Source organism: Pan troglodytes, chromosome 19 (assembly GCF_028858775.2).
Source record: "Pan troglodytes isolate AG18354 chromosome 19, NHGRI_mPanTro3-v2.0_pri, whole genome shotgun sequence".
NCBI lineage: Eukaryota > Metazoa > Chordata > Mammalia > Primates > Hominidae > Pan > Pan troglodytes.
In genome coordinates, this window is record NC_072417.2 from 96056569 (window position 1) to 96084220 (window position 27652).

Here is a 27652-nt window from a genome sequence, read left to right on the forward strand (position 1 = left end):
AGTCATAAACATGTACAGTGGCTTTCTTCATACATTGCCAAAAGCTGGAAATCACTCAGACCCTCCTCAGAGGGTGGGTGGGTGATGGACTGTGGTTCATCTCTACTGTCCCACAATCAAAAGCAATGAGCTCTTGGCGCACCTGACAAGTCAGATGGCTTCAGAGGCTCAGGGCTGCTGAGTGACAGGAGCCAGGTTCAAAGGCCTCCGGGATGCAGGCACGCTGGAGGCTGAGGAGCTGGGGTTGGGGAGGGGCTGCCTACAAAGAGGCTGCGGAAACTTCTGCATGGTGGTGTTCTCCATCTTGACTGTGATGGTGGTCACACCACTGTCTTTGTCAAAACTCAAGAAGGGGCCAGGCACGGTGGCCCACGCCTGTAATCCTAGAACTCTGGGAGGTCAAGGCGGGTGGATCACCTGAGGTCAGGAGTTCGAGACCAGCCTGGCCAATATGGCAAAACCCCATCTCTACTAAAAATAGAAAAATTACCTGGGCGTGGTGGCAGGCGCCTATAATCCCAGCTACTCAGGAGGCTGAGGCAGGAGAATCGCTTGAATCCAAAGGCAGGGGTTGCAGTGAGCTGAGATCATGCCATTGCACTCCAGCCTGGGTGACAAGAGTGAAACTCTGTCTCAAAAAAGGAAAAAAAAAAAAAAAAAACTCAAGAAGGGAGACATTTTACTGTAAGTAAACCATATCTCAATAAAACCAGAGAGGAAGCGGGAGAGGAAAGGAATGGGGAGGGGGAGGGAGGAGGAGGAGAAACACCACAGAAAGAGACAGCACACGCAGTGGTTCTCAAATGTGGCCGTGCACTTAAACGCAGATTCCTGGGGCCTCCTTGGAGTCACCAAGTCCTTCACCGCACACAGGGACGAAGCTTCAATGCTCCAACCCCAAGCATGGACGACCGGCAGAATGAGCTGTGTAGCCCGTAGGGTCCCACGGAGACAGCCCAGCAGTGAAACGCTCAGATGGGGCGGGCCCCAGGCACCCGGCCTGCCTCCGGGGCAGGTCCTAGGGTCCCCTCCAGGGCCCTAGCCAACAGGAACCAACAGGGCCAGGGGCTCCAGTGCTGAAGCTCCAAGAAGAGGGGACCCACAGGGTCCCTGGGTGCCCAGCTCTTCCTTCATGAGAACGAAACTGTCCTCTCGGGTTTCACCATCTATCTATACTGGGTTGAAGTGTCCCCCAAAGGCTCACATTCACCCAGAACTTCAGAATGTGACCTGATTTGGAAACAGGACCTCTTCTTCTTTTTTTTTTTTGTTTGAGACGGAGTCTCGCCCTGTCACCCAGGCTGGAGTGCGATGGTGCGATCTCAGCTCACTGCAACCTCCACCTCCTGGATTCAAACGATTCTCCTACCTCAGCCTCCCAAGTAGCTGGGAATACAGGTGCCCGCCACCACACCCAGCTAATTTTTGTATTTTTAGTAGAGATGGGGTTTCACCTTGTTGGCCAGGCTGGTCTCGAACTGCTGAACTCGTGATCTGCCCGCCTTGGCCTCCCAAAGTGCTGGGATTACAGGCGTGAGCCACTGCACCCAGCCTTCTTTTTTTTTTTTTTGAGACAAAGTCTCACTCTGTCATCCAGGCTGGAGGCTGGAGTGCAGTGGCACGATCTCAGCTCACTGAAACCTCCGCTTCCGGGGTTCAAGTGATTCTCCTGCCTCAGCCTCCTAAGTAGCTGAGATAACAGGCACCTGCCACCACGCCCAGCTAATTTTTGTATTTTTAATAGAGATGGGATTTCGCCATGTTGGCCAGGCTGGTCTCGAACTCCTGACCTCAAGTGATCCACCTGCCTCGGCCTCCCAAAGTGATGGGATTACAGGCATAAGCCGCCGCGCCCGGCCAAGGGTCTTTTCAGATGTAATCAAGTTAAGATGAGGCCATGCTGAGTTAGGTGGGCCCTAAATCCAATGGCTAGTGTTCTTATAAGCACAGAGAGATGTGGGGACACAGACACCCAGGAGAGAAGGCTGTGTGACGACAGACAGCAGGGACTGGAACGGTGCTGCCACAGGCCACAGAACACCGAGGGCTGCCAGCAGCACCCCAGAAGTCAGGGGAGTCAGGAAGGGTCCCCGCTTAGAGCCTGCCAAGGGAGCGTGGCCCAGGCAACACCTTCATTCTGGGCTTCTGGTCTCTAGAACTGTGAGAGAATAAATCTCTGTTTCAATTTGTCCAAAAGCCCCTTCGCTCAGCAGCTCTTTTCCATTAGTCACAGCAGCCCATCCAAAAGCCACTTCACTCAGCAGCTCTGGAGCCCCCCACCTTCCTCCACGTTCCTCCCGTCCAGTGCTGGGGGGAAGGATGCTCAGAGCTCAGGGGCATGGAAGACCCTCCCATCCAGTGCTGGGGCGAAGGATGCTCAGAGCTCAGGGGCATGGAAGACCCTCCCATCCAGTGCTGGGGCGAAGGGTGCTCAGAGGTCAAGGGCATGGAAGACCCTCCCGTCCAGTGCTGGGGGGAAGGATGCTCAGAGCTCAGGAGCATGGAAGACCCTCCCATCCAGTGCTGGGGCGAAGGGTGCTCAGAGGTCAAGGGCATGGAAGACCCTCCCGTCCAGTGCTGGGGGGAAGGAGGCTCAGAGCTCAGGGGTATCAAAGACCCTCCTGTCCAGTGCTGGGGGGAAGGGTGCTCAGAGGTCAAGGGCATGGAAGACTCTTGTCTGTGGGCCCCCCCACACCCCCGATGATGCCCAGATCTGATGACGCTGGCCTCTGTGTCTCTCCAAAGTCAAACCAACACGACGCAATTTGAACCCGTGAGTGTACCACAGTGTTCTCTCCTCAAACATACGTGGCCTCCTGAGCTGGAAGAAACAGACTTTATTTCCAGATGATTTTATTAATCTAAGAGAAAATTTCATACTCTTCATACTTATCTATTTACTTTTTCCTATTAAGATAATAACTTCTGGCCTTATGTATTAGGGTCACTAAAGTTTAATATGTATATTTATGCCTCTGTAAACTTGTTTTTGCTTTTATTTTTAGTCAAACAAAATGCCAGTCCTATCACGAGTCACAAATATAAATAACACACCAGTTGATTCAAATTCAGGAGCAAACTTTGCTGAGTCACATTTGGGGGAGGGTAATTAATTAATTATTAGCTGCAAGAAGTTGAGATACGTAACCCACATAAAGTAAAAACAGCCTGAGGCTCATTCCTAGCTGAGAAAACCCCAAGATCTGTTACAATGGCCTCGTTGTTCTCCACTGACAGCTTTCTGGGGCTGTCTCTCCAGGACATGGCCGCCAGCTTCTGTGAGAGGTGCTGGCATCCTCGGAGAGACTGAGAAGTCAAGCACAGGGTTCCCGGAAAACCAGCCCTCCTGACTGGCTGCCGATCACGCAGGGCAGGTGCCTTCAAGACTTTACGCCCCCAGCCAGGCGCGGTGGCTCATGTCTGCAATCTCAACACTTTGGGAAGCCGAGGCAGGAGGATCGCTTGAGCCCAGAAATTCAAGACAAGCCTGGGCGGCATAGCAAGACCCTCTCTGTACTAAAAATAAAATAATTAGCCGGGCATGGTGGCATGCACCTATAGTCCCAGCCAACTGGGGGGCTGAGGTGAGAGGACTGCTTGAACCCAGGAGGTCAAAGCTCCATTAAGCTGTGATCGCACCACTGCACTCCAGCCTGGGCAATAAGCCAGACCCGGTTTCAAAAAAGACTTTACATCCCTGAAAGTTTTCATTTCATGGTGCTGAGCATCCATCAGTCCATCCTTCTCTCTGCCAGCCGGGGCCCAAAACACACTAAGTCACCATCATGCCCAGCTAATTTTTAAACTTTCTGTAGAGACGAGGTTTCCCTATATTTCCTAGGCTGGTCTGAACTCCTGAGCTCAAGCGATCCCAAAGTGCTGGGATTACAGGTGTGAGCCACCATGCCTGGCCCTCATGACCACTTTTAAAAATTGTTTTGGGCCGGGCACGGTAGCTCACGCCTGTAATCCCAGCACTTTGGGAGGCCGAGGCGGGTAGATCACAAGGTCAGGAGTTCGAGACCAGCCTGACCAACATGGTGAAACCCCATCTCTATTAAAAATACCAAAAAATTAGCCAGGCGTGGAAGCAGGCGCCTGTAATCCCAGCTACTCAGGAGGCTTGAGGCAGGAGAAGTGCTTGAAGCCGGGAGGCGGAGGGTGCAGTGAGCTAAGAACACGCCACAGCACTCCAGCTGGGTGACAAAGCGAGACTCCATCTCAAAAATACATAAATAAATAAACAAATAGTTTTGTTTGGGCCGGGCGTGGTGGCTCACACCTGTAATCCCAGCACTTTGGGAGGCTGAGGCAGGTGGATCACCTGAGGTCAGGAGTTCGAGACCAGCCTGGCCAACATAGTGAAACCCTGTCTTTACTAAAAATACAAAAATTAGCCGGGCATGGTGGTGCATGCCTGTAATCCCAGCTACTCAGGACACTGAGGCAGGAAAATTGCTTGAACCCAGGAAGCAGAGGTTGCAGTGAGCCAAGATCGTACCACTGCACTCCAGCCTGAGCAACAGAGTGAGACTCTGTCTCAAAAAAAATTTAAAAATTGTTTTGTTTGATAAAGTCTAGATCTCTAATATTTTTATGCCCAAGCCCTTTGGATGCTGTTGCTCTTTTCAGGTTTTGTGTATATAGAGCTAATTAAGCTGAAGAATCCTGGGAATAAAGTTTAAAATAAAGGTTAAAAACATCTCTGAATGTGAACAGTACCCACAGCCAGCACATACCAGCTGATTCCACTGTTGCCTCTGACGCCCCTTGCCACTGTCTTCACTCCAAATGCACCCAGCGCGGAGCAGCCTGCACTCCTGGGGCAGGAGGAGCAGTGAGCAGGTGCGGCTGGCAGGATGAGGCAGGACTGCGGGTCTGCCTGCTCCAGCTGCGTCCACTCTGCACCACGGTGGTGCCTGGTGCCAGGCTGGTGGACAGGCTGGTGACAGGGGACTCAGGGGCGATGGGTGGGCCTCCAGCCCCCAGAGCTGACCCTCTCTCTGCCTGGAGAAACCTGGCTGGCTTGCTTTGAGCCTCTCCCAGCCTGTCACTGGAAATCAGGTTCACCTGGGGCTGGGGTTACAGAAGTAACAGGTCAAGCTAAAGGATGGTCATCAGGGCGGGGAGAGGACCCTGCAGGACACAGGCGAGGTGGGGCCGAATTGAGGGCTTCTAATGGCAAAACTTGATACAATGCAATGGTGTTATTTTCAAATGCATAGAAACATTTAATGTATTTTAAAAATTAATTTTCTCACAAGTGGTACCGCAGGAGGTAAAGAAGTAGAAAACTGGCTGGGCACGTGGCTCACACCTGTAATCCCAGCACTTTCGGAGGCCAAGGTGGGTGGATCACGAGGTCAGGAGTTCAAGATCAGCCTGGCCAAGATGGTGAAACCCCGTCTCCACTAAAACTACAAAAAATTAGCTGGACGTGATGGAGGGCACCTGTAATCCGAGCTACTCAGGAGGCTGAGGCAGAGAATTGCTTGGACTCAGGAGGCGGAGGTTGCAGTGAACCGAGATCGTGCCACTGCACTCCAGCCTGGGCGACAGAGCAAAACTTCATCTCAAAAAAAAAAAAAAAGAAGTGGAAAACCATCATCTCCTCTTTAAGGACTGCACTATAAAGAAGCAGGATAAAATATGATTTGACTTTCAGTTCAAACTTGAAAGTGATGACTTTATAAATCGTGTTTTATATCTCGAGGTGGTTGCCAAGGGAAACCAGAAGAGCAGCTGTATTAAGCAGCAAATCCACCTCTGTCTGAAGAATCAGAGGGAGCATGGAGTGTGCATGTGTGTCCAGGGGAAGATCTGCAGAATTGGAGGGAGCACGGAGTGTGCACACGTGTTCTCGGGGAGCAGAGAGTGTGTAGGTGTGTCCAGGGGAAGATCTGCAGAATTGGAGGGAGACAGAGTGTGCATGTGTGTTCCTGGGAGCAGAGAGTGTGTACGTGTGTCCAGGGGGAGATCTGCAGAATTGGAAGGAGCACGGAGTGTGCATGTGTGTTCCCGGGGAGCAGAGAGTGTGCACGTGTGTCCAGGGGAAGATTTGCAGAATTGGAGGGAGCACGGAGTATGCACATGTGTTCTCAGGGAGCAGAGAGTGTGCACGTGTGTCCAGGAGAAGATCTGCAGAATTGGAGGGAGCATGGAGTGTGCACGTGTGTTGCCGGGGAGCAGAGAGTGTGCACGTGTGTCCAGGGGAAGATCTGCAGAATTGGAGGGAGATGGAGTGTGCATGTGTGTTCCTGGGGAACAGAGAGTGTGCACGTGTGTCCAGGGGAAGATCTGCAGAATTGGAGAGAGAGGGAGTGTGCACATGTGCCCCGGGGGAGCATGGAGTGGGCACGCATGTCCCAGGGGAACATCTGTCCAAGGCAAAGAGGAAGGAGCAAACCCCAGCAACTGTGTCACTTTCCATAACGGAGGCTCTGATGCTCATCTCCGGGAAGAAAAGCTCCCTCAGTGGAGCCTTCTCCCAACATTAAACATTGGAAACAGAGGGGAGGGCCAGGCCCTGCACCTGCACCCCGGTGTGTCCACGCACCGTGTAGTCTTGAGGGAGTGGCTCAGCCTCTCTGGGCCTCACAATATAACCTCTCTCAAGATGATTCCCCCTCTCAGTAAGTGAGGGTTATTATTATTAGCTCTTAGCAAAAATGAAACAAAGAAAGAACAATGGGACTTTTATGCTGGGAAAAGGACACTGAAGAAACAGCCAGGAGAAAGCACTGGAGAAGACAATGAGGCCCTCATGCTGGGGAAAAGGGTGGGAGGCAAGAGGTGGTGGCATCTGGTGTAGTTAATCCACCCCCCTCCCTGTCACCAATAAACATGTGCAAAAGGCCGGGTGCGGTGGCTCACGCCTGTAATCCCAGCTACTCGGGAGGCCAAGGCGGGCGGATTGCCTGAGGTCAGGAGTTCGAGACCAGCCTGACCAACATGGTGAAACCCCCATCTCTACTAAAAATACAAAAATTAGCCGGGCATGGTACACCTGTAATCCCAGCTACTCGGGGGGCTGAGGCAGGAGAATCACTTGAACCCAGGAGGCAGAGGTTGCAGTGAGCCGATGTGGCACCATTGCACTCCAGCCTGGGCAACAGAGCGAGACTCCATCTCAAAAAACAACAACAAAAAAATGGGCAAAAGGCAGAAAACTCAGCCCTCAGAGAAGGGACACAATCTGGTGTTGGAAACACCAGCTGGGGTGGCGGAAAGGCAGGGCCCTGCTGTGCCCCGACCATATCCTGGGCCAGCCTGGTGACGCCTTCCTTCTACCCTTGCCTGGAGAGAAATGGAACTTCCGAGGGGAAAGAGCGTGAACCAGGGACCCAGCTGCCAGACGGAAACGGGGTCCAGGCCACCAGGAACCAGGGGTACCAGCATGTGTGAGGTGTGCTGCAGAACAGAAGACACTTCCCTGGGTAACCAGCAGAGCAGTGGGGCCCGCACGGTCCGTGGACTGAGGTGACAGGCAGAGCAGTGGGGCCCGCACGGTCCGTGGACTGAGGTGACAGGCAGAGCAGTGAGGCCCCCACGGTCCGTCGACTGAGGTGACAGGCAGAGCAGTGGGGCCCGCACGGTCCGTGGACTGAGGTGACGGGCAGAGCAGTGGGGCCCGCACGGTCCGTGGACTGAGGTGACGGGCAGAGCAGTGGGGCCCGCACGGTCCGTGGACTGAGGTGACGGGCAGAGCAGTGGGGCCCGCACGGTCCGTGGACTGAGGTGACGGGCAGAGCAGTGGGGCCCGCACGGTCCGTGGACTGAGGTGACGGGCAGAGCAGTGGGGCCCGCACGGTCCGTGGACTGAGGTGACGGGCAGAGCAGTGGGGCCCGCACGGTCCGTGGACTGAGGTGACGGGCAGAGCAGTGGGGTCCACATAGTCTGTGGAGTCAGGTTGCCGACAGGGTCCGAGATCCAAGAACTCTGCCCTGCAACTACAGACCGAGAGGAAGACAAACGCCCAGGAGGGAGAATCCAGGCCTCGCTGACCGTATCGGAGCAAAGGGAACACCTGGGCACAGCTGCCTGAGCAAGGACAAGATGCATCTGACTGCCCTGGCCAGCACAGGGCATGCCCATCCACAGAAGACAGAGTCTGACCCGGGGCACACACACATGAGACAGGCGGGCCAACGGTGCAGACCCAGACCCACAAGCGGGCTCTCAGCTGGGACAATGGTGGCCGTGCAATGCGGGGTGGGGGTGGAGGGCATCCGACTGAAAAAAGTGTGTCTCGATCCCTGCCTCAGGCCTCACCCCAGCTGGAGGCAGCCATTCATGTCAAAGGTAAAAGATGCTTGTAGAGAACATTTTTTTTTTAATCTGGGAGCAGCAAAGGTTTGTTAAACAGGACCCAAAGTCCTAACCACAAAACACTGATAATTTGGATTATGTTAAAATTAAGAGCTTCTGTTCATCCAAAAGTACTACTGAAGGAGTGGAAAGGTGATGTGCAGATGAGAGTGGCTATCCAGGATCACACAGCCGACAAAGGACTCACCGCCAGAATCTATATTTTAAACACTCCTAGCAAGCATTGAAAGAAATTCAACCTAAATGAAAAAACAGACATAAGACTTGGGCATTTTTCTTCTTTCTGTTTCTATTTTTTTTCTTTTTTTTTTTTGGAGACAGAGTCCCACTCTGTTGCCCAGGCTGGTGTGCAGTGGTGCGATCTCAGCTCACTGCAACCTCCGCCTCCCGGGTTCAAGTGCTTCTCCTGCCTCAGTCTCCCGAGTAGCTGGGACTACAGGTGCCCGCCACCACACCTGGCTAATTTTTTTTGTATTTTTAGTAGAGACGGGGTTTCACCAAGTTAGCCAGGCTGGTCTCGAACTCCTGACCTCTGGTGATCCATCCGCCTCGGCCTCTGAAAGTGCTGGGATTGCAGACGTGAGCCACCAGGCCCGGTTGACTTGGGCATTTTTCCAAAGAGGAATTTCGCATAGACGTATGAAAAGGTGCTCAGTCATCAGAGAAATGCAAAGGCAAACTACACACCACAGGACAGAGACAGCCCCGTGCTGAGAGGGAAGATGACGCAGCCGGGGCCTCCAGCTTTGCCGGTGGGAGCACCAAGTGAAAAATGCTTTGTGAGAATCTACTACAGGGAAACCTGTGCAGACATCTGCGTGCCTGATACCCAGCGATTCACACTCATAGGGACCTTTCAACAGAAATGCAAAGGATGTGTACTAGGAATGTTCATGGCAGAACAAGCCATAATAGTCAGAAACCTGAAACCACCCAAATGCCCGTCACCCGCAGGATGGAGAAGAAATCACGGTAGAGTCACAAAAGGGATGTCACCACCATGAGAATTAACACCCCACAGCCTCACACAACATGGGAGAGTCTCTTTCACATAACGGGGGCCAGAGACACAGTCACAGAAGTGCACATTGGCCGGGCACAGTGGCTCACGCCTGTAATTCCAGCACTTTGGGAGGCCGAGGCGGGCAGATCACCTTAGGCCCGGAGTTCCAGACCATCCTGGCTAACAAAGTGAAACCCCGTCTCTACTAAAAATATAAAAATTAGCCAGGCGTGGTGGTGCACACCTGTAGTCCCAGCTACTCAGGAGGCTGAGACAGGAGAATCGCTTGAACCTGGGAGGCAGAGGTTGCAGTGAGCTGAGATCATGCCACTGCACTCCAGCCTGGGCAACAGAGCGACACTCCATCTCAAAAAAAAAAAAAAAAAAAAAAAAAGGAAAACTCCAAAACTAAGAGAAAATTAGGAGACAAAAATAACGTCTTTACTGCACTAATCAATAAGTTAGAAAGAGCTAGAACAGTTTACTGAAATCAAAATTACCAACAAATAGGAAAGGCATAAGATAATCAGAAAAATTCAGGCCGCGCACTGTGGCTCACACCTGTAATCCCAGCACTTTGGGAGGCTGAGCTAAGCAGATCACCTGAGGTTAGGAGTTTGAGACCACCCTGGCCAACATGGCGAAACCCCATCTCTACTAAAAATACAAAAACAAATTGGCCCAGTGTGGTGGCAGGCACCTGTAATCCCTGCTACCTGGGAGGTTGAAGCAGGCGAATCACTTGAACCTGGGAGGTGGAGGTTGCAGTGAGGTGAGATCACACCACTGCACTCCAACCTGGGCAACAGATTGAGACTACATCTAAGAAAAAAAAAATACATACACACACACACACACATCTGGAAACTCAAAGAGTACATGCATACTAAAAGTTTAACACAAAACATTCAACTCTGAGACATGGTCTGGTTAAGCAGAAGAACTATGAGACAAAAAGAAAGAATTCCTCAGAAATTCATGAAGGGAAGGACAAGCCTCCACATGGGGAAAAATCAGCTGACCTCAGGCTTCCCCACAGCACATGTGAGCCAGGGGATGGTGGAATGACAGCTGCAAAGTGTTGGGGAAGAAAATAAATCTAAGAGTATTATACCTAGCCAAGATATCTCTACATTGTTCAAAGATGAAGACCACGGGCAGACATTCTCAGACACAAAAAAACACTCAGGAAATACTCGAGTCCTTCTGAAAAAACGACTGATAATGAAATCTAGGTGATTAAGAGGGACAGCACAATGAACAGAGACAGAAATGGTAAAAGGACTTTGGGGAGCACTGACTGTATTTAAATGTTGAATTGATACTAAATCATTGCGGGCACTACAGCCACAATACAGAAGCAAGGACTATAAACCTGGACAATATAAAAATAACAGCCTGGGCTACAAAACTCAGGAGGAATTGGGTGGAGGGAAATGGAGTGTGGAGTTACGAACGCCCTCATCTTTCTTTCTTTCTTTCTTTCTTTCTTTTTTTTTTTTTGAGACAGAATCTCACTCTGTCGCTGGGCTGGAGTGCAATGGTGTGATCTCAGCTCACTTCACCCTCCACCTCCTGGGTTCCAGCGATTCTCCTGCCTCAGCCTCCCAAGTAGCTGGGATTACAGGCGCACGGCACCACGCCCAGCTAATTTTTGTATTTTTAGTAGAGATAGGGTTTCACCATGTTGACCAGGCTGGTCTCAAACTCCTGACCTCATGACCCGCCCACCTCGGCCTCCCCAAGTGCTGGGATTACAGCTGTGAGCCACTGCGCCCGGCTGCCCTCACCTTTCAATAACAAGCACCTATACTGTTTCTCAGCGACACATGTCATTAAAAAAAAAAAAAAAAAAAAACATGGCCAGGTGCTGTGGCTCAGGCCTATAATCTCAGCATTTGGGGAGGCCAAAACAGGAGGATGGCTTGAACCCAGGAGCGTCAAGGCTGCAGTGATCTGCAATCACACCACTGCACTCCAGCCTGGGCGGCAGAGAAGACCCTGTCTCCGAAAAAATCAAAAACAAAACATAATGATCTCAACTTCTTACTATTTTTCAGAATATCTTTTCTTAACTCTAAAACAAATATTTGGTAAATCAAAAACCTGCAAGGGTACACCCGTGATATCAGTTTTTTCTACAGCAGCTCAGGCCAAGTAGACAATAAAGCTCTTGATGGGATTTTTTTTTTTAAGACAGAATTTTGCTCTTGTTGCCCAGGCTGGAGTACAATGGTGCGATCTCTGCAACGTCCGCCTCCCGGGTTCAAGCAATTCTCCTGCCTCAGCCTCCCGAGTAGCTGGGATTACAGACATGTGACACCATGCTCGGCTAATTTTTGTATTTTTAGTAGAGACAGGGTTTCTCCATGTTGATCAGGCTGGTCTCGAACCCCTGACCTCAGATGATCCGCCCGCCTTGGCCTCCCAAAGCTGGAATTACAGGTGTGAGCCACCGCCCCCGGCCCGGTGGGAGGTGTATTTTTAGCCTAAATCCTCCCTCCGTGTCAAGGGAAAGCCTTTATTACAAAGCATTGGTCCATCGTTTTGGGTCGTCCTCAGTCCAGCATGTAGCAACCAAAAGTCATGCAGCAGAAGCATCCCTGAGCCTCCATTCAAACCAACCAGAAGGAAGTTTCACAAACATTCTGTGCGTGACCCTTCTCGCACACGCCCCACGGCACTCACCTTCAATCAAACTCAACACTGTCAACCGTCTGCTCCCCCAAAACACGCACAGCTCTTAAAGCGCCACATTCATCTGGGCGTACACGTTGTTGGGTGCTTTATTCCTGTAGCTCTGGTAGGGTTCATCCCTCACTGAGCCCAGACCCCGAGGGCACCGTGCAGACAAAGCCCTGTCCTCCAGGCGCTCAATCTCCAGCCCTGTCCTCCAGGCGCTCAATCTCCAGGGCAGCGCTGGCCCTCGGACTTTGCCACAGCGACATCCGAACTATCTAGAAATGTAACTAATGGAAGCTTTTTGTTTTCTTTCCTTCTAATTACACTTCCACAGCCACACGTGGCTCATGGCATCCTACTGGACACCACGGTCCTAGAGACCTGCCACCGAGCGGGGAGGGGGGTAGGACATGCGGGGGCAGCGGCGCCTGGGGACAGGTAGAGACGCAGGCTCCCCTCCTGCCCCACGGAGCACACTCTGCACCCACCGGCTGCCAGAGACTCCCCCGCATGCTGCAATTTCAGGAGGCCTCTGGGTGCTGGTCGTGAGCCCAAGCCCATCTCAGCTGCTCCCCCAAACTCTGCCCATTCCTCACCCCGTCCCCTAAGCTGAGGTGTGGCCGGGCACCTGAGTCCCACCCCACGCTCCACAGTCTCAGGCCACCCCCTCCAGCCGTGCCACACTCCCTTGGTGCTCACGCCGCCTGCCTGGAGCTGCCCTTAGGGGACAGCCTGCACCCTCTACCCAACAGCCTCAGATCCCGCTTCCTCCCACCCTCTCCCGCTAAGTTCGTCTCTGGCAGGACCCTGGACCTGGGGCTTCCCAGACCCTTCCCAGGCCCCAGAGCTGACAGGTCCTTCCCACCAAGACTCCATCTCCACGCCCGGCTGCCCTCCTCCGCCCAGGACTCAGAGCGGGTCTCTGTTGGAAGCGTGGGTTCAGCCCCGAGGCGCGGCAGGAAGGTGGGCACAGGCGGGGCTCCTTCCACAGCCTCAGAGTCGGCCTCGTCCAAGCTGTTCCAGGGATGCGGGTGGGTGAAGGCCCCGCCTGCTCCTCACTCCCAGCCGAGGTGTTCGCCTCTGCGCGTTCCCCCTTCTCCTGGGTTCCTGCCCCCGCCTTTCTTTCCCCGGAGCCGTCCACCCCCTCGCCGGGCGCCGGCTTTCAAGCCTCAAACTTGGGGGATCCCCGGGCTGCCTGCCTGGGAGCTCTGGGCGCTCCGGCCTCCCCTCGCCCTGGAACCCCCTCTCCGGCCGCTGTCGTGGGGGTCCCCTCTTCCGCACGCGAGTCACCTGTGCTCCTTCCTCTCCCCCGGACACGCGGGACCCCTGGCCTCGGGACCGGACCCTGGTCTCCCCTCCCCTCCGACCCACGCGCAGACCCAGCATCTGGGCGCCTGCTCGCCGCGCTCCGCCCCAGGCGCCCCGGAGCTCGCGTCCCCTCCTGCCCCCGCGGCCGAACGCGCACTTGCGGACTCGAGCCCACCCCCCGGGTCCCCACAGCAGCGGCCCCAGGTCGGGAGGAGTCCAGCGCCCGGCCCAGCCGCGGGCTCCCGCTGCGCGCAGACTGCGGAGAAGGATGGAGACTGCGCCGCGGGGGCCTCGAGTGGAACCGGGGGTGCAACAGGGACGCCGCAGCACGAGGGCCAGGGCCGGGCGGAGAAAGGCCCGCCCGCGAACCGCGCTCCTCCTCAGCCCCGCGCCCCCGGACCGGGACTCCTACCCTCCCCGGCCACGCGCCCCGGCCTCTTCCCGACCCCTGCCCGGTCTCGCGTCCCCGGACCCGGACCCTCACCCGCACCCCCTCCCCAGCCCCGCGCCCCTCCCCGGCCCCGCGCCCGCACCCCGGCACGCCCTCCGCCCGCGCTCACCCGCCGGGTGGCCGTACGGGGACTCGGCCGCGCCATCCTGCAGGCTCGCCAGGATCTCGCCCTTGCCCACGTCGCTGTCGCCCACCAGCAGGAACTTGAGCAGAAAGTCGTAGGCCCGGACCGGGCTGCCCAGGGCGCTCATCGTGACGGCCCGGCTTCCCCACCCATGCCCGGCCTGCGGGGCTGAGCGCAGAGGCGGCGGCCCGGCCCCGAGAGGCGCCGCGCGGGCCCCGAGTCCTTGCTCGCCTCCGGCCCCGCCCCGCCGCCCAGCGCTGACAGCGCGCAGCCCCGCCCGGCCCCGCCATTGGTGGACCGCAGTTGCTAGGGCAGCTGCGCGCTTTCACTGGCTTGGTTGTCCGTCCATCTTACTCTCGTCACCGCCTCCGGGCTGTCGCCCACCCGCCCCTCCTGAAAGGTCGCTGTCACCACAGCCAATGGAGGCCCGGAGACGGGGCAGGGGCGGAGCCAGAACAAGCAGGAGGCGGGGACTCTGCTCCCGCAGCCAATGGCGGGGCGGGGTGGGGGCGAACAGGGGGTGGAGCCGGGTGTTTACACTCTCGCGTGCGCCCGTGAGCGCCACGAACTCGCTCCCACGGTCGTCGGGTCTGCACGCCCCGAGTCGGGAGGGGCGAGGGGCGGTGCAGGGTCCCAGCGTGGGGCCTCCCCACCTGCCCACCAGGGAGACCTCGGGTGCCTGGCCGGGTGGGGCTCGGGGTCGGTCCAGTTGGCGGACGCGGCCGGAAGGCCCCCGCAGGCCGCCTCGCCGGAGGAGTCCCTGTCGCCGTAGAATCCAGGCTCGCGGTCTCTCCCCACGGTTCATCCAGGGCCTCGTCGTTGCCCCATTTACGCGGCGTGCCTGAATGCCTGTGTGTGCACATGCGCCTGTGTACGTGTGCATGTGTTCGTGTGTGTGCATGTCTGCGTGTGCATGTGTGCCTCTGCGGATATCTGCACATGTATGTGTCTGCGTGTGCATGTGTCCCTCTGCAGGTGTCTGCACATGTATGTGTCTGCGTGTGCATGTGTGCCTCTGCAGGTGTCTGCACATGTATGTGTCTGCGTGTGCATGTGTCCCTCTGCAGGTGTCTGCACATGTATGTGCGTGTGCATGTGTCCCTCTGCAGATGTCTGCACATCTATGTGTCTGCGTGTGCCTGTGTCCCTCTGCAGGTGTCTGCACATGTATGTGTCTGCGTGTGCATGTGTCCCTCTGCAGGTGTCTGCACATGTATGTGTGTGTGCATGTGTCCCTCTGCAGATGTCTGCACATCTATGTGTCTGCGTGTGCATGTGTGCCTCTGCAGGTGTCTGCACATGTATGTGCGTGTGTATGTGTGCCTTTGCAGGTGTCTGCACATGTATGTGCGTGTGCATGTGTGCCTTTGCAGGCATCTTTGCATGTGTGTGTCTGCGTGTGCTGCTTCTATGCATGTGCTCCTATGTGTGCGTGTGCTTGCTTGTTTGTGCATCCATGCATGTGTTTGCGTGCGTGCTGGAGGAGAGCATTGGGTGGGACCCTCCAGCCTTTTGGCTTCTCCTCTGCTCTAGAGAGCAAGGGGTGCCAGGCCGAGGTCTGCCCTTCGCTCTGAGGGTCTCACCAGGTGCACATTGGTTTATTTGGTGCAGAATTCAGGCAGCAGGCAAAGGGCGAGCTCCGTCCAAGAAGAAGGATAATTCTTCTTCTTGGAATTATCCCCCCACTACTCCATCCCCTCCACCCTGCGTTGTGTAGGGAACTGCTCTAGACCCCATTAGAAGCTTTTTGTGGGGGAGGAACAGAAGAGGGAGCGGAAGAAGAATTACAAAAGAGACTGAAGTCAAGATTATTATATTTGTCATTTGCATTCATTTGGACCTAGAAAATGTTTACTTTGGAATGCCAATTTAGTTTGCAACACCTGTTGTTCATTGGTTGATTAGTTGCTTTAGTTACTAATGCAGCCACATTTTTTTTTTTTTTTGAGACAGAGTCTTGCTCTGTTGCCCAGGCTGGAGTGCAGTGATGTAATCTTGGCTCACTGCAACTTCCACCTCCTGGATTCAAGCCTCCCAAGTAGCTAGGATTACAGGCATGTGCCACCACACCCAGCTAATTTTTGCATTTTTAGTAGAGATGGGATTTTGCCATGTTGGCCAGGCTGGTCTTTAACTCCTGACCTCAAGTGATCGACCTCGGCCTCCCAAAATGCTGGGATTGCAGCACTACTTTTTTTAGAAGGAAGGTCAGAGGAAGAAAAGAGGATGGATGGTGGACGCTAGAAAACTATGAGAAAGATGGCATTTAGTCCCCAGCCCCACCACTCTGCCAAAAAGAATTCAGGGGAGTTTCCTTCCCATCCCTAACCCTCAGTCTCCATGTTCCAATCAGCTGTGGGTCACATGGCTATTACCTAGTGAGGAAAGGGTACCTTCTTTTGCTCACTCCCCACCTACACATCCAGACTCACTGTACAATAGGGGTCAGGAGGCCCCCAGCCCACCCTCGGGGTCACACCCAGCAGTCCAGCAGTGTTCACAGTGGGGCATGGAGAGGGGTGGCCAGACCACTTCCTACAGAGGACAGGTGATGGGGGAGCCCTTGTCTGCTCTTCTCCTGCCCCACAGAAGGTCCTCACCACCTCCTAGTTGTCACCTCCAAGCTGGCCTTGGCTGAGCTGGAACATGGCCACTCCCACCTGGAGGGCCAGGTAAAATAACCACGTCAGAAGAGGGCTGTGTTCAGATATGGTGTCCATCTTCTTGCCCCAAACATTGCTTTCACCAAACAGAGATGTTTATTTCTACAGCCAAAGCAGGTTTCCTCCCACCAGGGCCCCCGGTTTCCTGAGGGACAGTCCTGTGGTGGGATACCTCTTCCTCCTCCCCAGTTTCAGTACATGTGTAAAGTCCAGGCAGAGGGTGGAGGTGTCTGGACAGCACTAGCCCACCTTCTGCCCAACTCAGAGCCAGGCTTCCAGACCTGTCCATCTCGGATCATCGGAACATTCCTCCCTGTGGCCACGCTGAAATCTCCTTGAACATCCACCCACCCATGATCTGGGGCTGCTCTGGAGACTAGGCCTCTGTGGACAGAAGGAATGAAAGGGACATTTACTGATGCTTCTCCACGAGTAAAATGTCATCAGAAGGTGGAGGTGAGGCCGGGCGTGGTGGCTCATGCTTGTAATCCCAGCACTTTGGGAAGCCAAGGTGGGTGGATCACTTGAGGTCAGGAGTTCGAGACCAGCCTGGTTAACGTAGCAAAACCCCATCTCTACTAAAAATACAAAAATTAGCTGAGCACGGTGGCGCTAGCCTGTAGTCCCAGCTACTCAGGAGGCTGAGGCAGAAGAATCACTTGAACCCAGGAGGCAGAGGTTGTAGTGAGCCGCTGTCACACCACTGCACTCCGGCCTGGGCAACAGAGTGAGATGCTATCTTTAAAAAAAAAAAAAAAAAAAAAAGGCCGGGCGTGGTGGCTCAAGCCTGTAATCCCAGCACTTTGGGAGGCCAAGGCGGGTGGATCACGAGTTCAGGAGATCGAGACTATCCTAGCTAACACGGTGAAACCCCATCTCTACCAAAAATACAAAAAAATTAGCCGGGCGTGGTGGCAGGCGCCTGTAGTCTCAGCTATTTGGGAGGCAGAAGAATGGCGTGAAACAGGGAGGCGGAGCTTGCAGTGAGCCAAGATCGTGCCACTGCACTCCAGCTGGGGCGAGAGAGCGAGACTCCGTCTCAAAAAAAAAAAAGTCATCTTGTTTAGGCTTGTCTGCAATCGTGAGAAAACAGGAGACAAAGGTTCACCATGTATGAAGTTATGGTTGTCTGGGTTGAATGGAGTCCCTAAAAAGATTTATTGAAATCACACCCTCTGGAAGCTGTGACTGTGACCTTAGTTGGAAATACTTTGATCTTTGCAGATGTAATCAGGTTAGGAGGAGGTCGGTAGGGTGGGCTCTAATCCAACAGGACCATGAAGGGGTCTCAGAGACCTGTGGGGGCCCATGGGCTCCACTGTGAAAACTGCTGCTCTGAGCCATGCCCATGCTCCTGCCCACTCCTGCCTGTGACCATGTAGGTGTGGCCCACGAGGAGACTCCAGCAGTGAGATGTGAAGGCGTCTGCTGGGGGTTCGCAAACAGGAACGCGGACTCCAAGTCCCCTCTCAGCGTCTGGGCACTGTGGGCCCACCCACGAGCCTCCTGTCCTGTGATACAGAGCAGCTCCCTGGTGCCACCTCCAGATGGATTTTCTGTTGCTGGAAGTTAAACCAGCCTCAGTAATTCACATAATATCTATTTCAGCATTTTCCCACGGAGGGGGCACAGGGAGGGGGCATTTTTCTTTTTTCTTCTTCCAAATTTAGCTTGAAGGCTAACATGTTTTTCATTTTTAAAATAGTTCCGTCTGTGATGTGCAAACAGTGGAAATGCAACTTGAAGCAGCCTAAGCACGATGTCGATTTTATGGAAGGATGGTTGGGAGTGTCTCCTGTGAGCTGGGAAGGGCTGACCGGCTGTGCTGTGGGAAGGGCCAGGTGTGGCCGGCCTGGAAGTAGCTGAGCCAGGGACCCAGTGCCGGCGAGGCCGGCCCACCTGCCGCCTTTGTTCCTCCCGCGGTGCCCGCCGGTCTTCCTGTCGCTGCAGAGGGGCTCCCTCCTCACAGGAGAAAACATGGCCCCCAGGTTTCACCCCTTGGAGAGAGAACGGCCTCACTCACTCTCAGGTCTGATCCCCAAATTCCCATATAAGGAAATTCCCCAGTGGGTATCAGTGCCCACCTCCGGGTGAATCAACTACATTGGGGGTCTCATCATGCTTGGGGCCCCGCATCTCTGCATCTTAGTGCGTCCTCTGAGCGCACGGAACTGAAACCCCAGCAGATGACGCAGCTTCCAGCCGGGAGGGCCAGCGGGGGCAGAGGCAACAAGGTCACAGCTGGATGAGGCTGGTGGGTGAGGCAGAGGCCGTCGCCAGGCCCCTCTCTGCTCTCCCCTGCACTACGGGACCCCTGCGCCGCTGCCCCTCACACAGTCCCCTCTTCCCTTCAGAAGCAGAGCCCCCCGCCGGTGGTTCTCACGCTGGAGCAGGGCACAGCGGCCACACCCAGAGGCTCCCATTCAGCACTGGGAGCCCAGGAATCTGCATTTGCAACGTGGTTACAGATGGTGCTGATGCTACAGCTCCAGGAACCCCACTTTGAGAACTAAGTGGGAGGGGATCTCTCCAAACATGGCTGCACCAGCGCCCACCCCCGACGGGAGACAGCACATGCCTTCCGAGTGCTCATAGGGGAAGCCTGCATCCGCCTTCCAGCCCTGTGGTCTCTGGTCTTCCCAGCGGGTGAGGGCCCCGGGCACTGGCTCTGCCCTTTGGGCACACCAGGGAGGGTTCGGGGATGGCTGCTGGCCGTGGCTGGGACATAAGAGACCCAGGATGAGTGCTTGGGGCGCTTCTCCATCCACCCTTGAGACCCCTCAGGCCCCACCTTATTGTCCCACCTGACTCCCACCCAAACCCCACCTCAAACCTGACCCCCACCTGACCCTCACCTCAAACCTGACCCCCGCTCAACCCCCACCTCTCACCATACCTCTCACCCAACCCCCACCCAACTCCCACCTCTCACCCAACCCCCAACCGACCCCCACCTCTCACCATACCTCTCACCCAACCCCCACCCAACTCCCACCTCTCACCCAACCCCCACTCGACCCCCACCCAACCCTCACCTGACCTCTTCACACCCCCACCTCAAACCTGACCCCCACCTCTCACTCTATCCTCACCCCTCACCTGACCCCCACCCAACCCGCACCTCCAACCTGACCCTCACCCAATCCTCCACTCTTATCCGGCCCCCACCTGACCCCCACCCAACCCTCACCTGACCTCTTCACACCCCCACCTCTACTGCAGTCCGGCGGAGCCCACGTGCCCTACTCACACTGGCCGCGCCTCCTGGCAGCGCTGAGCTCATGGCCCTGTTGTGGCTTCTGCTCCTGCCCCATGTGAGGGCACAGCCCACGTCTGCTCTTCTCAGCTGTTTTGCTGAGGACACCAGACGATGTGTTTCTGGAATACTCCATGCCACTCCAGCACCTGAACAAACCAGGCCCCCGTTTTGCACGTGTGTGGCCCTTCTCACTGGGTCAGCGCCCCTGGGTCCTTCAGGACTCCACCCGGGGGGCGACAGCTCCGGCAGGAAGCCCCTCTGCCCTGGTCCCATCAGAACCATCAGTGGACACACCTGTCGGCTCTGGGGCGGGGCCGACCACAGGGCAATGCTGCCACGCCTCCCCGGGGAATGATCTTTGACTTTTCCTCCACGCTGACTGCGCAGCCCTGGAAGGTTTGTAGTGAACTTGTAGAAAATGGAAAACGTGACCCCGCCTGGCCCAGCGGTTTTGGTCCTGTGGACCCAGCAGCCTGGCGTCTGACTTAGCAATTCTGTGTCACTGCTGCTTCCACCGGCTGCAGAATCGGGGCTTTCAGGAACGTCTCCAGCCAGCTCCTGAGTCTTTCCGGGCCCCCCACTCGTGACCCGGGTGAACCTAACGTGCGTTCACCTCCCATTTATGTGAAGGTGACGTTCTAACAACTTGAGACCACGACCATGCCCAGGGGAGTGTGGGCTCTCTGCAGGCATCCGGCGCATTTCCAGACACAGCTGAGGCCGGATGTGCTGGGTCAGTGAGGGCTGAGATGTGCAGCCTCGGGCCTTTCCTGGGACACTCCCCCGACCCTGCCTGTCATCCCGACATGCCCCTCGGCATTCCTACACTCATAGGAATGAGTCCCGCACTCATAGGAAATGGGGGGCTCAGGCAGGTGGGTGGTCTGTCCTCAGGACAACCCAAATCCCCGACCCAAACCTCTTCACTCCCGTCTCGTGCTCACCACCGTGCAGCCTCCTAATGAACCACCTCCACCCCTCGGAGCCAGGCAGGGCGCGCTGTGCATGCGGATGGGTCTGAGCTGGTCTTGAGTCGGTGGAACCCTGGAAGAAGTGGCTCCGTCATTCTCGTTGCCATGGGCCTTCTGGCCCTGCAGGTGTGGATCGGGCACAGTGAGGATGCAGGACTGGTCTGCAGCTGCAGAGTCCAAAGACGGGAGCCCAAAGTCCCCATCTTCAAAGACTATCACTTTGCAGGTAGAGTTCCAGTGGATTAATCTGGGGGCACACAAACATTTGGTCCATAAAAGACTATCACTTTGCAGGTACAGTTCCAGTAGATTAATCTGGGGGCACACAAACATTTGGTCCATAATAGGGCCCATGGTGGGGGGGGACCTGGGCACTTCCGAGGGTGGAAGCAAGTTGTGGAATGTGGAGCCCACCCCATAGAGCCTAGGCAGGGAGGTGGGTGCGGCTGTCCCCTTGGCCTCCGGTCCAGGGGCCCTTGGATGGCCCTCAGCACTAAGCGAGGATGTCTCCAACCCAGCCCGTGGATGCGTGGGGCCGAGGGTTCTTGGTTGGGGTGCACCTGAGCACTGTGGGGTGTTGGGCAGTGTCCTGGCCCCCGTACGTTAGATGCCAGCAATACTGCCACCTCCTACAACAATCAGAAATGCTCCCAGAATGGTCAAAGTGGGGGGTGCTGCCCTTCCCAACAGTTGAAGAGCACTGGTTGACAGAAATTTGATTTCCATGTGGCAGCCTCTCTCCTGAGAGCCTCATCCTGTCCCCGCACTGCAAGGCGTGTTCCCAAGGTTGGGCTCCGTCCTGGTGGCTCCCGCCGGCATCTCCTGGGCAGCTGTGACTGCTGTGTCCACCGGGCCGGGGTGTCTGCCATAGCCCAGCATGCAGTGGAGAGGATGGCCACGGGGACAGCGGGGCTGGGGGCAAGGGAGGATCCAGAAGCATCCGGCCTGGGGCCGACAGGTAGTGAACACCTCAGGGCATCCGAGGTTCACCCACGTTAACCTCCCAGAAACCCTGAGAGGTGGAGGTTATCATTCCTGCTGCTGCCTGAGGAAACAGGGACTCAGAGAAACCGTGCTGGTCACTGTCCTGCCTCGGCCTCCCTCGCTGGAGCTGGTCAGCACTGCAGCGCAGCCCCAGCCTTGTTTGGTTTTTATTTTATTTTATTTATTTTGAGATGGAGTCTCGCTCTGTCTCCCAGGCTGGTGTGCAATGGCGCGATCTCGGCCCACTGCAACCTCTGCCTCCTGTGTTCAAGTGATTCTCCTGCCTTGGCCTCCCAAGTAGCTGGGATTACAGGCATGAGCCACCACACCCGGCTAATTTTTGTATTTTTAGTAGAGACAGGTTTTCTCTGTGTTGGCCAGGCTGGTCTCGAACTCCTGCCCTCAAGTGATCTACCTGCCTTGGCCTGCCAAAGTGCCGGGATTACAGGCATGAGCCACTGTGCCCGGCCTGTTTGGATCTTTAAATGGTGGTAAAATGTAGGCGACATGAAACTTACTATCACCCTTTTCCAGTGCAGCGTCCAGTGGCATTAAGCATATTCACACCGCGGTGCAGCCGTCACCACCCTCCATCTCCAGGTCTTCTCCGTCTCCCCAAACAGAACCTCGGTCCCACCAAATGTCAGCTCTCCGTCCTCCCCTGACCCCTACAACATCATTTACGTCCTGTCTCTACAGATTTGACAACTCTAGGGACCTCGTATAAGTGGAATGACACAGTATTGTCTTTCTGTGGCTGGCTTATTTCACTGAGCATAATGCCCTCCAGTTTCATCCGTGTTGTAGTGTGCGTCAGAAGCGCCTACGTTTTAGGGCTGGGCGCAGTGGCTCAGGCCTGGAATCTCAGCGCTTTGGGAGGCCAAAGTGGGCAGATCACTTGAAGTCAGGAGTTCAAGCCCATCCTGGCCAACATGGTGAAACCCCATGTCTACTAAAAATACAAAAATTAGCTGGGTGTGGTGGCTCATGCCTGTAATCCCAGCTACTCGGGAGGCCGAGGCAGGAGAATCACTTGAACACAGAAGGCAGAGGTTGCAGTGGGCCGAGATCACGCCATTGCACTCCAGCCTGGGAGACAGAGCAGGACTCTGTCTCAAAAAAAAAAAAAAGAAGAAGGACTCCCTTTTTTTTTTTTTTTTTTTTTTTTGAGACGGAGTCTCGCTCTGTTGCCCAGGCGGGAGTGCAATGGCACAATCTTGACTCACTACAGCCTCCATCTCTTGAGTTCAAGAGATTCTCCTGCCTCAGCTTCCCAAGTAGCTGGGACTACAGGCACATGCCACCATGCCCTGATAATTTTTTGTAATTATTTTTTCTTTCTTTTTTTCTTTTTTGAGACGGAGTCTCGCTCTGTCACTCAGGCTGGAGTGCAGTGGCATGATCTCGGCTCACTGCAACCTCTGCCTCCCGGGTTCAAGTGATTCTCCTGCCTCAGCCTCCCGAGTAGCTGGGATTACAGGAACGTGCTACCAGGCCGGGCTAATTTTTGTATTTTTAGTAGAGACAGGGTTTCGTCATCTTGGCCAGGCTGATCTCGAACTCCTGACATCATGATCCACCTGCCTCGGCCTCCCAAAGTGCTGGGATGACAGGCATGAACCACTGCGCCCGGCCCTGGCTGAATAATATCATCGTATGGAAATGCCGCATGGTGTCCATCCGTTCTTTCCTCGATGGACACTTGAGTGGCTTCGTCTCTTGGCCACTGTAGGTTGAGCTGCTGTGAACACTGTATACGAGCCTCTGCGTGGATGTGTGTTTGAATTTCTCCTGGGCATATACGTAGGAGTAGAATTGCTGGATCATGCGGTAGCTCTCCGTTCGATGGTTTGAGGAACTGCCAGACGTGGGTTGTGTTTTTGCAGCAAGAACTCATTCTGCAGTTTGCCCTGCAGTGGGTGTTTTGCCGCATCAGTCGGCGGTCTCTGGCCTAGAGCATGGTTGTGGGGCTTGGGGGGGCCCTGCCGTGGTAGGTGGAGGCGAGGAGGAACACCTGCCACCTCTAGGCAATACACAAGGAATTTTTTTACATAATGTGACATTTTTATACCATCGGACTATTGGAAAGCATTTCTTTCTTAAGTTTCATTCTCTGATGCCTAGACAAAAATAGACTGAGGAACTGTAAAAAGACACTGACCATATTTCCCTGAAAGCCAGGCACTTGAGCATTGCAATTAACTCTTCTTTTTTCTCTCCTCTGCTGTCAAGAAGTGAATAGAAACTAACAGCTGAGCAGTTTGGATGTATGTTAGCTGATGACTCACGAAGCATTCACAGCCAGGGGGCCAGCTGCTCTTCTGCTATAGAAAGAAAACCTATTTTGGCCGGGCTTGGTGATTCACACCTGTCATCCCAGCACTTTGGGAGGCCGAGGCGGGTGGATCACGAGGTCAGGAGTTCAAGACCAGCCTGGCCAAGATGGTGAAACCCCGTCTCTACTAAAAATACAAAAATTATCCGGCCGTGGTGGCAGGCGCCTGTATTTCCAGCTACTCGGGAGGCTGAGGCATGAGAATCGCTCAAACCCAGGGGGCAGAGGTTGCAGTGAGCCAAGATCGCACCACTGCACTCCAGCCTGGGCAACAGAGCGAGACTCCGTCTCAAAAAAAAAAAAAAAAAAAAAGAAAAGAAAAGAAAAGAAAGAAAGAAAACGTATCTTAAGCAAAACTGTAACCTCATGGATGGCCCAGATGTACCAGAGCCCTGAAGACAAAACCCATTTTCACACAGGGCTCCTGCCACAGCCCCGCCCATGGCCCCACCCACTGCCGCCTTGCCCCACCCCCTTGCCACCTGCCCTGCCCACTGCCCCATGCCCTGCCCCCTTACCACCAGCCCCACCCACTGCCCCTGTGCCCTGCCCCCTTACCACCAGCCCCACCCACTGCCCCCGTGCCCTGCCCCCTTACCACCCATCCTGCCTACTGCCCGGTTCCCTCTCCCCTTACCACCCACCCAACCCACTGCCCCCATGCCCTCCCCCTGCTCCATCCCCCACTCCACCCACTGCCCTGGTGTTCCACCCCCTGTCTCCTGCCCCCATGCCAGGTCCCTGCTCCACCCACCCTGCCCACTGACCCCCATGCGCCACCCCCTGTACAACCCCTGACCCCACCCACTGCCCCCATGCCCCACCCCCTGTACCATGCCTCACCCCACTGCCCCCGCATTCCACCCTCTGCCCCCATGACCCACCCCTGCCCCCGTGTTCCACCCCTGTCCCCTGCCCCCCCACCGTGCCCGCCCCCGCTCCACCTGCCCCACCCACTGCTTTACTCATCCCGCCCACTGCCCCCATGCCCGCCCTCTGCTCCACCCATTCCACCTCTGCTCTCCTGCCATGCTCTCCCGGTCCCTCTCTGCACACCCTACCCGCACCTGCTCATCCCCACCCTCAGCAGCCGGAGCTGTAGCTGCTGGACAGGTAGGGGAGGTCTGGGTGGGCCCGGGTGAGCCCATGGGAAGTGTGAGGGACCAAGGAGACCCCTCAGGTGTGTGTTCACAGACCCCAGGGTGATGAGGCTCCAACAGCCCAGGAGGGCGTGTCCTGCATGGCCGGAGGAGCTGGGGGTGGGGACTGGGGTGGACAGGGCCTCACACAAAGCTGGACACAGATCCCCTTGGCCTGTACCTGGGGAGGGTAGCGCAGATCCCTGGGCAGGCTGTGGCTCGGGCCTCCCCAGCTCCACATGGCTGCTGCCTGTCCTGGACCCCAGGCATCCACACCGCAGGCTAGGTGTTCTCCAGCCTCCAAGGCTCAGACCCTGGGTGTACACACCACACTCCAGTGGACACTTGGAGTGTCCAGTCTCTAAGGCTTGTGTCCTTGTGTTCTTGCCCCACCTCCTGCCGGGTTTCTGCCCCTGATGGTTCACGCCAGGCGGACCCGAGGAGAGAAGATGGGATGGGTCTGGGCTCGCATGGGTGCGCTATCGTTTCTGTTCTGGAAAGTTCCAGCAGGACCTCACCACCCCGCCGTTCCCGCCTGGCTCTACAGTTCGGAGCCGCCAGGGTTCCCACTCAGGCTCTAGAGCTTGAAAACCCCTCAGTCGTCAGGGGGAGGGATGCAGGCTAAACGTACAAACTTCAATTGGAGCCGGTGCTGCAGTTGTTGGTGGCCAAAGGCCACCCGTTCTGAGCCCCGTGCCAGCTCCTAACCTGGTCACGGCCCCCGCAGCAGCCTGCATGGGCAGCCTCCCCCATGTGCCTGCTGTGGGGAGAATCTCGGGTTTTGACTGGCTCAAGCAGGACCAGCTTCAAGGAGTGCGGGGGGAGTATTGCTCCCTGGTCTCAGCCCAGGCCCCTGCCTGGGGAGGTCAGCAGCTGCGCCTGAGGGTGAGGTGGGGCTGCCAGAAGGAGCAGGACGCCGGAGGGGAGGACAAGAAGGAGGTGGACGGACGGGGACCCTTCAAAAGGTGCCACTTTTCAAAGCCAGAGCAGGCACGGCCATTCCCCAGGGTACAAGGGGGACCCATCTGCTCGTCCCAGCTCCACAGCAGCTTCCCTTAGGATGGAGGTGACGCCGCAGGCTGGTGGGAAGAGATGGCCCCAGGCCCCTGCAGAGGCTCCACCAGCTGCGGGCAGCCCTGAGGCGGCCAGACCCCACACAGGCCGACAGGAGCCACGTGGAGGACACAAAGGCTCCTGCCGGCTCAGCTACGCCCCCTAGTTAGGGCCGACCCCCTCTTGGGAACACCTGTTTCTGTCCGTTCGTGTCTTTAATCCATGTCCCACCTGGCGAGTGTTGTGGGCTTCATTTTGCATACTTGGAGGTCAGAGGGAGTGAGAAATTTGGCTGGGGTGGAATCCTGACTCCACTCCTCCCAGCCGGGTTGCCAAGTGGTTTGGGCAGCAGGGCCCCCTCTGGGCCTCAGTTTCCCCGTGTCTCGAGTGGGAGCGGCTCCTTGCACCTGTGAGGTGTTTACCGCTGCCAGCGCAGGAGCTGCCCAGTTATATCAGTTGACATCGGCGTTGGGTGGAGCCTCAGTTCTGCGCCCGTTACCCTCCAACACCCAGGGTGTGCGCATTACCCAAGCCCGCAGAGTTTTGTTTAATTTTTGGTGATTGCAGCACGGTAGCCAAACTCATCCTACTCATTAGCATATCCTGGGCATCTCAGGGAGCCACAGGAGGAAAATGTGCCACAAGTTCCACAACCACCCTGGGCCATCCTGGGCACAGCAGACACTATTTTTTTTTTTTTTTTGAGACAGACTCTTGCTCTGTCACCCAGGCTGGAGTGCAGTGGTGCAATCTCAGCTCACTACAACCTCCACCTCCCGGGTTCAGGTGATTCTCCTGCCTCAGCCTCCTGAGTAGCTGGGACTACAGGTGCCCGCCACCACACCCAGCTACTTTTTATATTTTTAGTAGAGACGGCGTTTCGCCATGTTGGCCAGGCTGGTCTCGAACTCCTGACCTCAGGTGATCCGCCCACCTCGGCCTCCCAAACTGCTGGGATTACAGGCACAAGCCACTGCACCTGGCTGGCAGACACTTTCTGAGTGCACCAGGCTCTGCGGCGGTGTCGCGGGGGCGCCGGGCTCTGGGTGGGGGCACCAGGCTCTGTGGCAATGTCACAGGATCCTTGGGGTGTTGCTTCGCCAGCTGGAAACCTCTGTGGCCAGTCGCACCTTTGCCCAAGTTTTTACTCAGGCCCACTGGGCTCATTCAGTGCACTTGGCCTGACAGGCTGTGCTCAGCTCATGCTACTGGTATGAATCTCACACCTGCCAGGCATGGAGTGGCGAGGGGTGTGTGAGCGAGAAATCATGAGGTCTGGCCACTGTGCACAGCCGGGCACACCGGCTATGGTAGAGCGGGCCATTTTGGGTGCCACTGGGGGCGCTGGCTC

General features: G+C 55.9%; 1 protein-coding gene across 1 annotated transcript in view; it reads right to left on the reverse strand.

Annotated features, from left to right (window-relative positions):
• RAB40B (RAB40B, member RAS oncogene family) overlaps positions 1–14137 on the reverse strand; it is a 44373-nt gene extending 30236 nt beyond the window's left edge. The window contains exon 1 of the mRNA XM_511769.9: positions 13883–14137. Within this exon, the coding sequence (XP_511769.3) occupies positions 13883–14024 (142 nt within the window). The 5' untranslated portion in view covers positions 14025–14137. The remainder of the gene's footprint in view (positions 1–13882) is intronic.
• Between the last annotated feature and the right edge of the window lie 13515 nt (positions 14138–27652).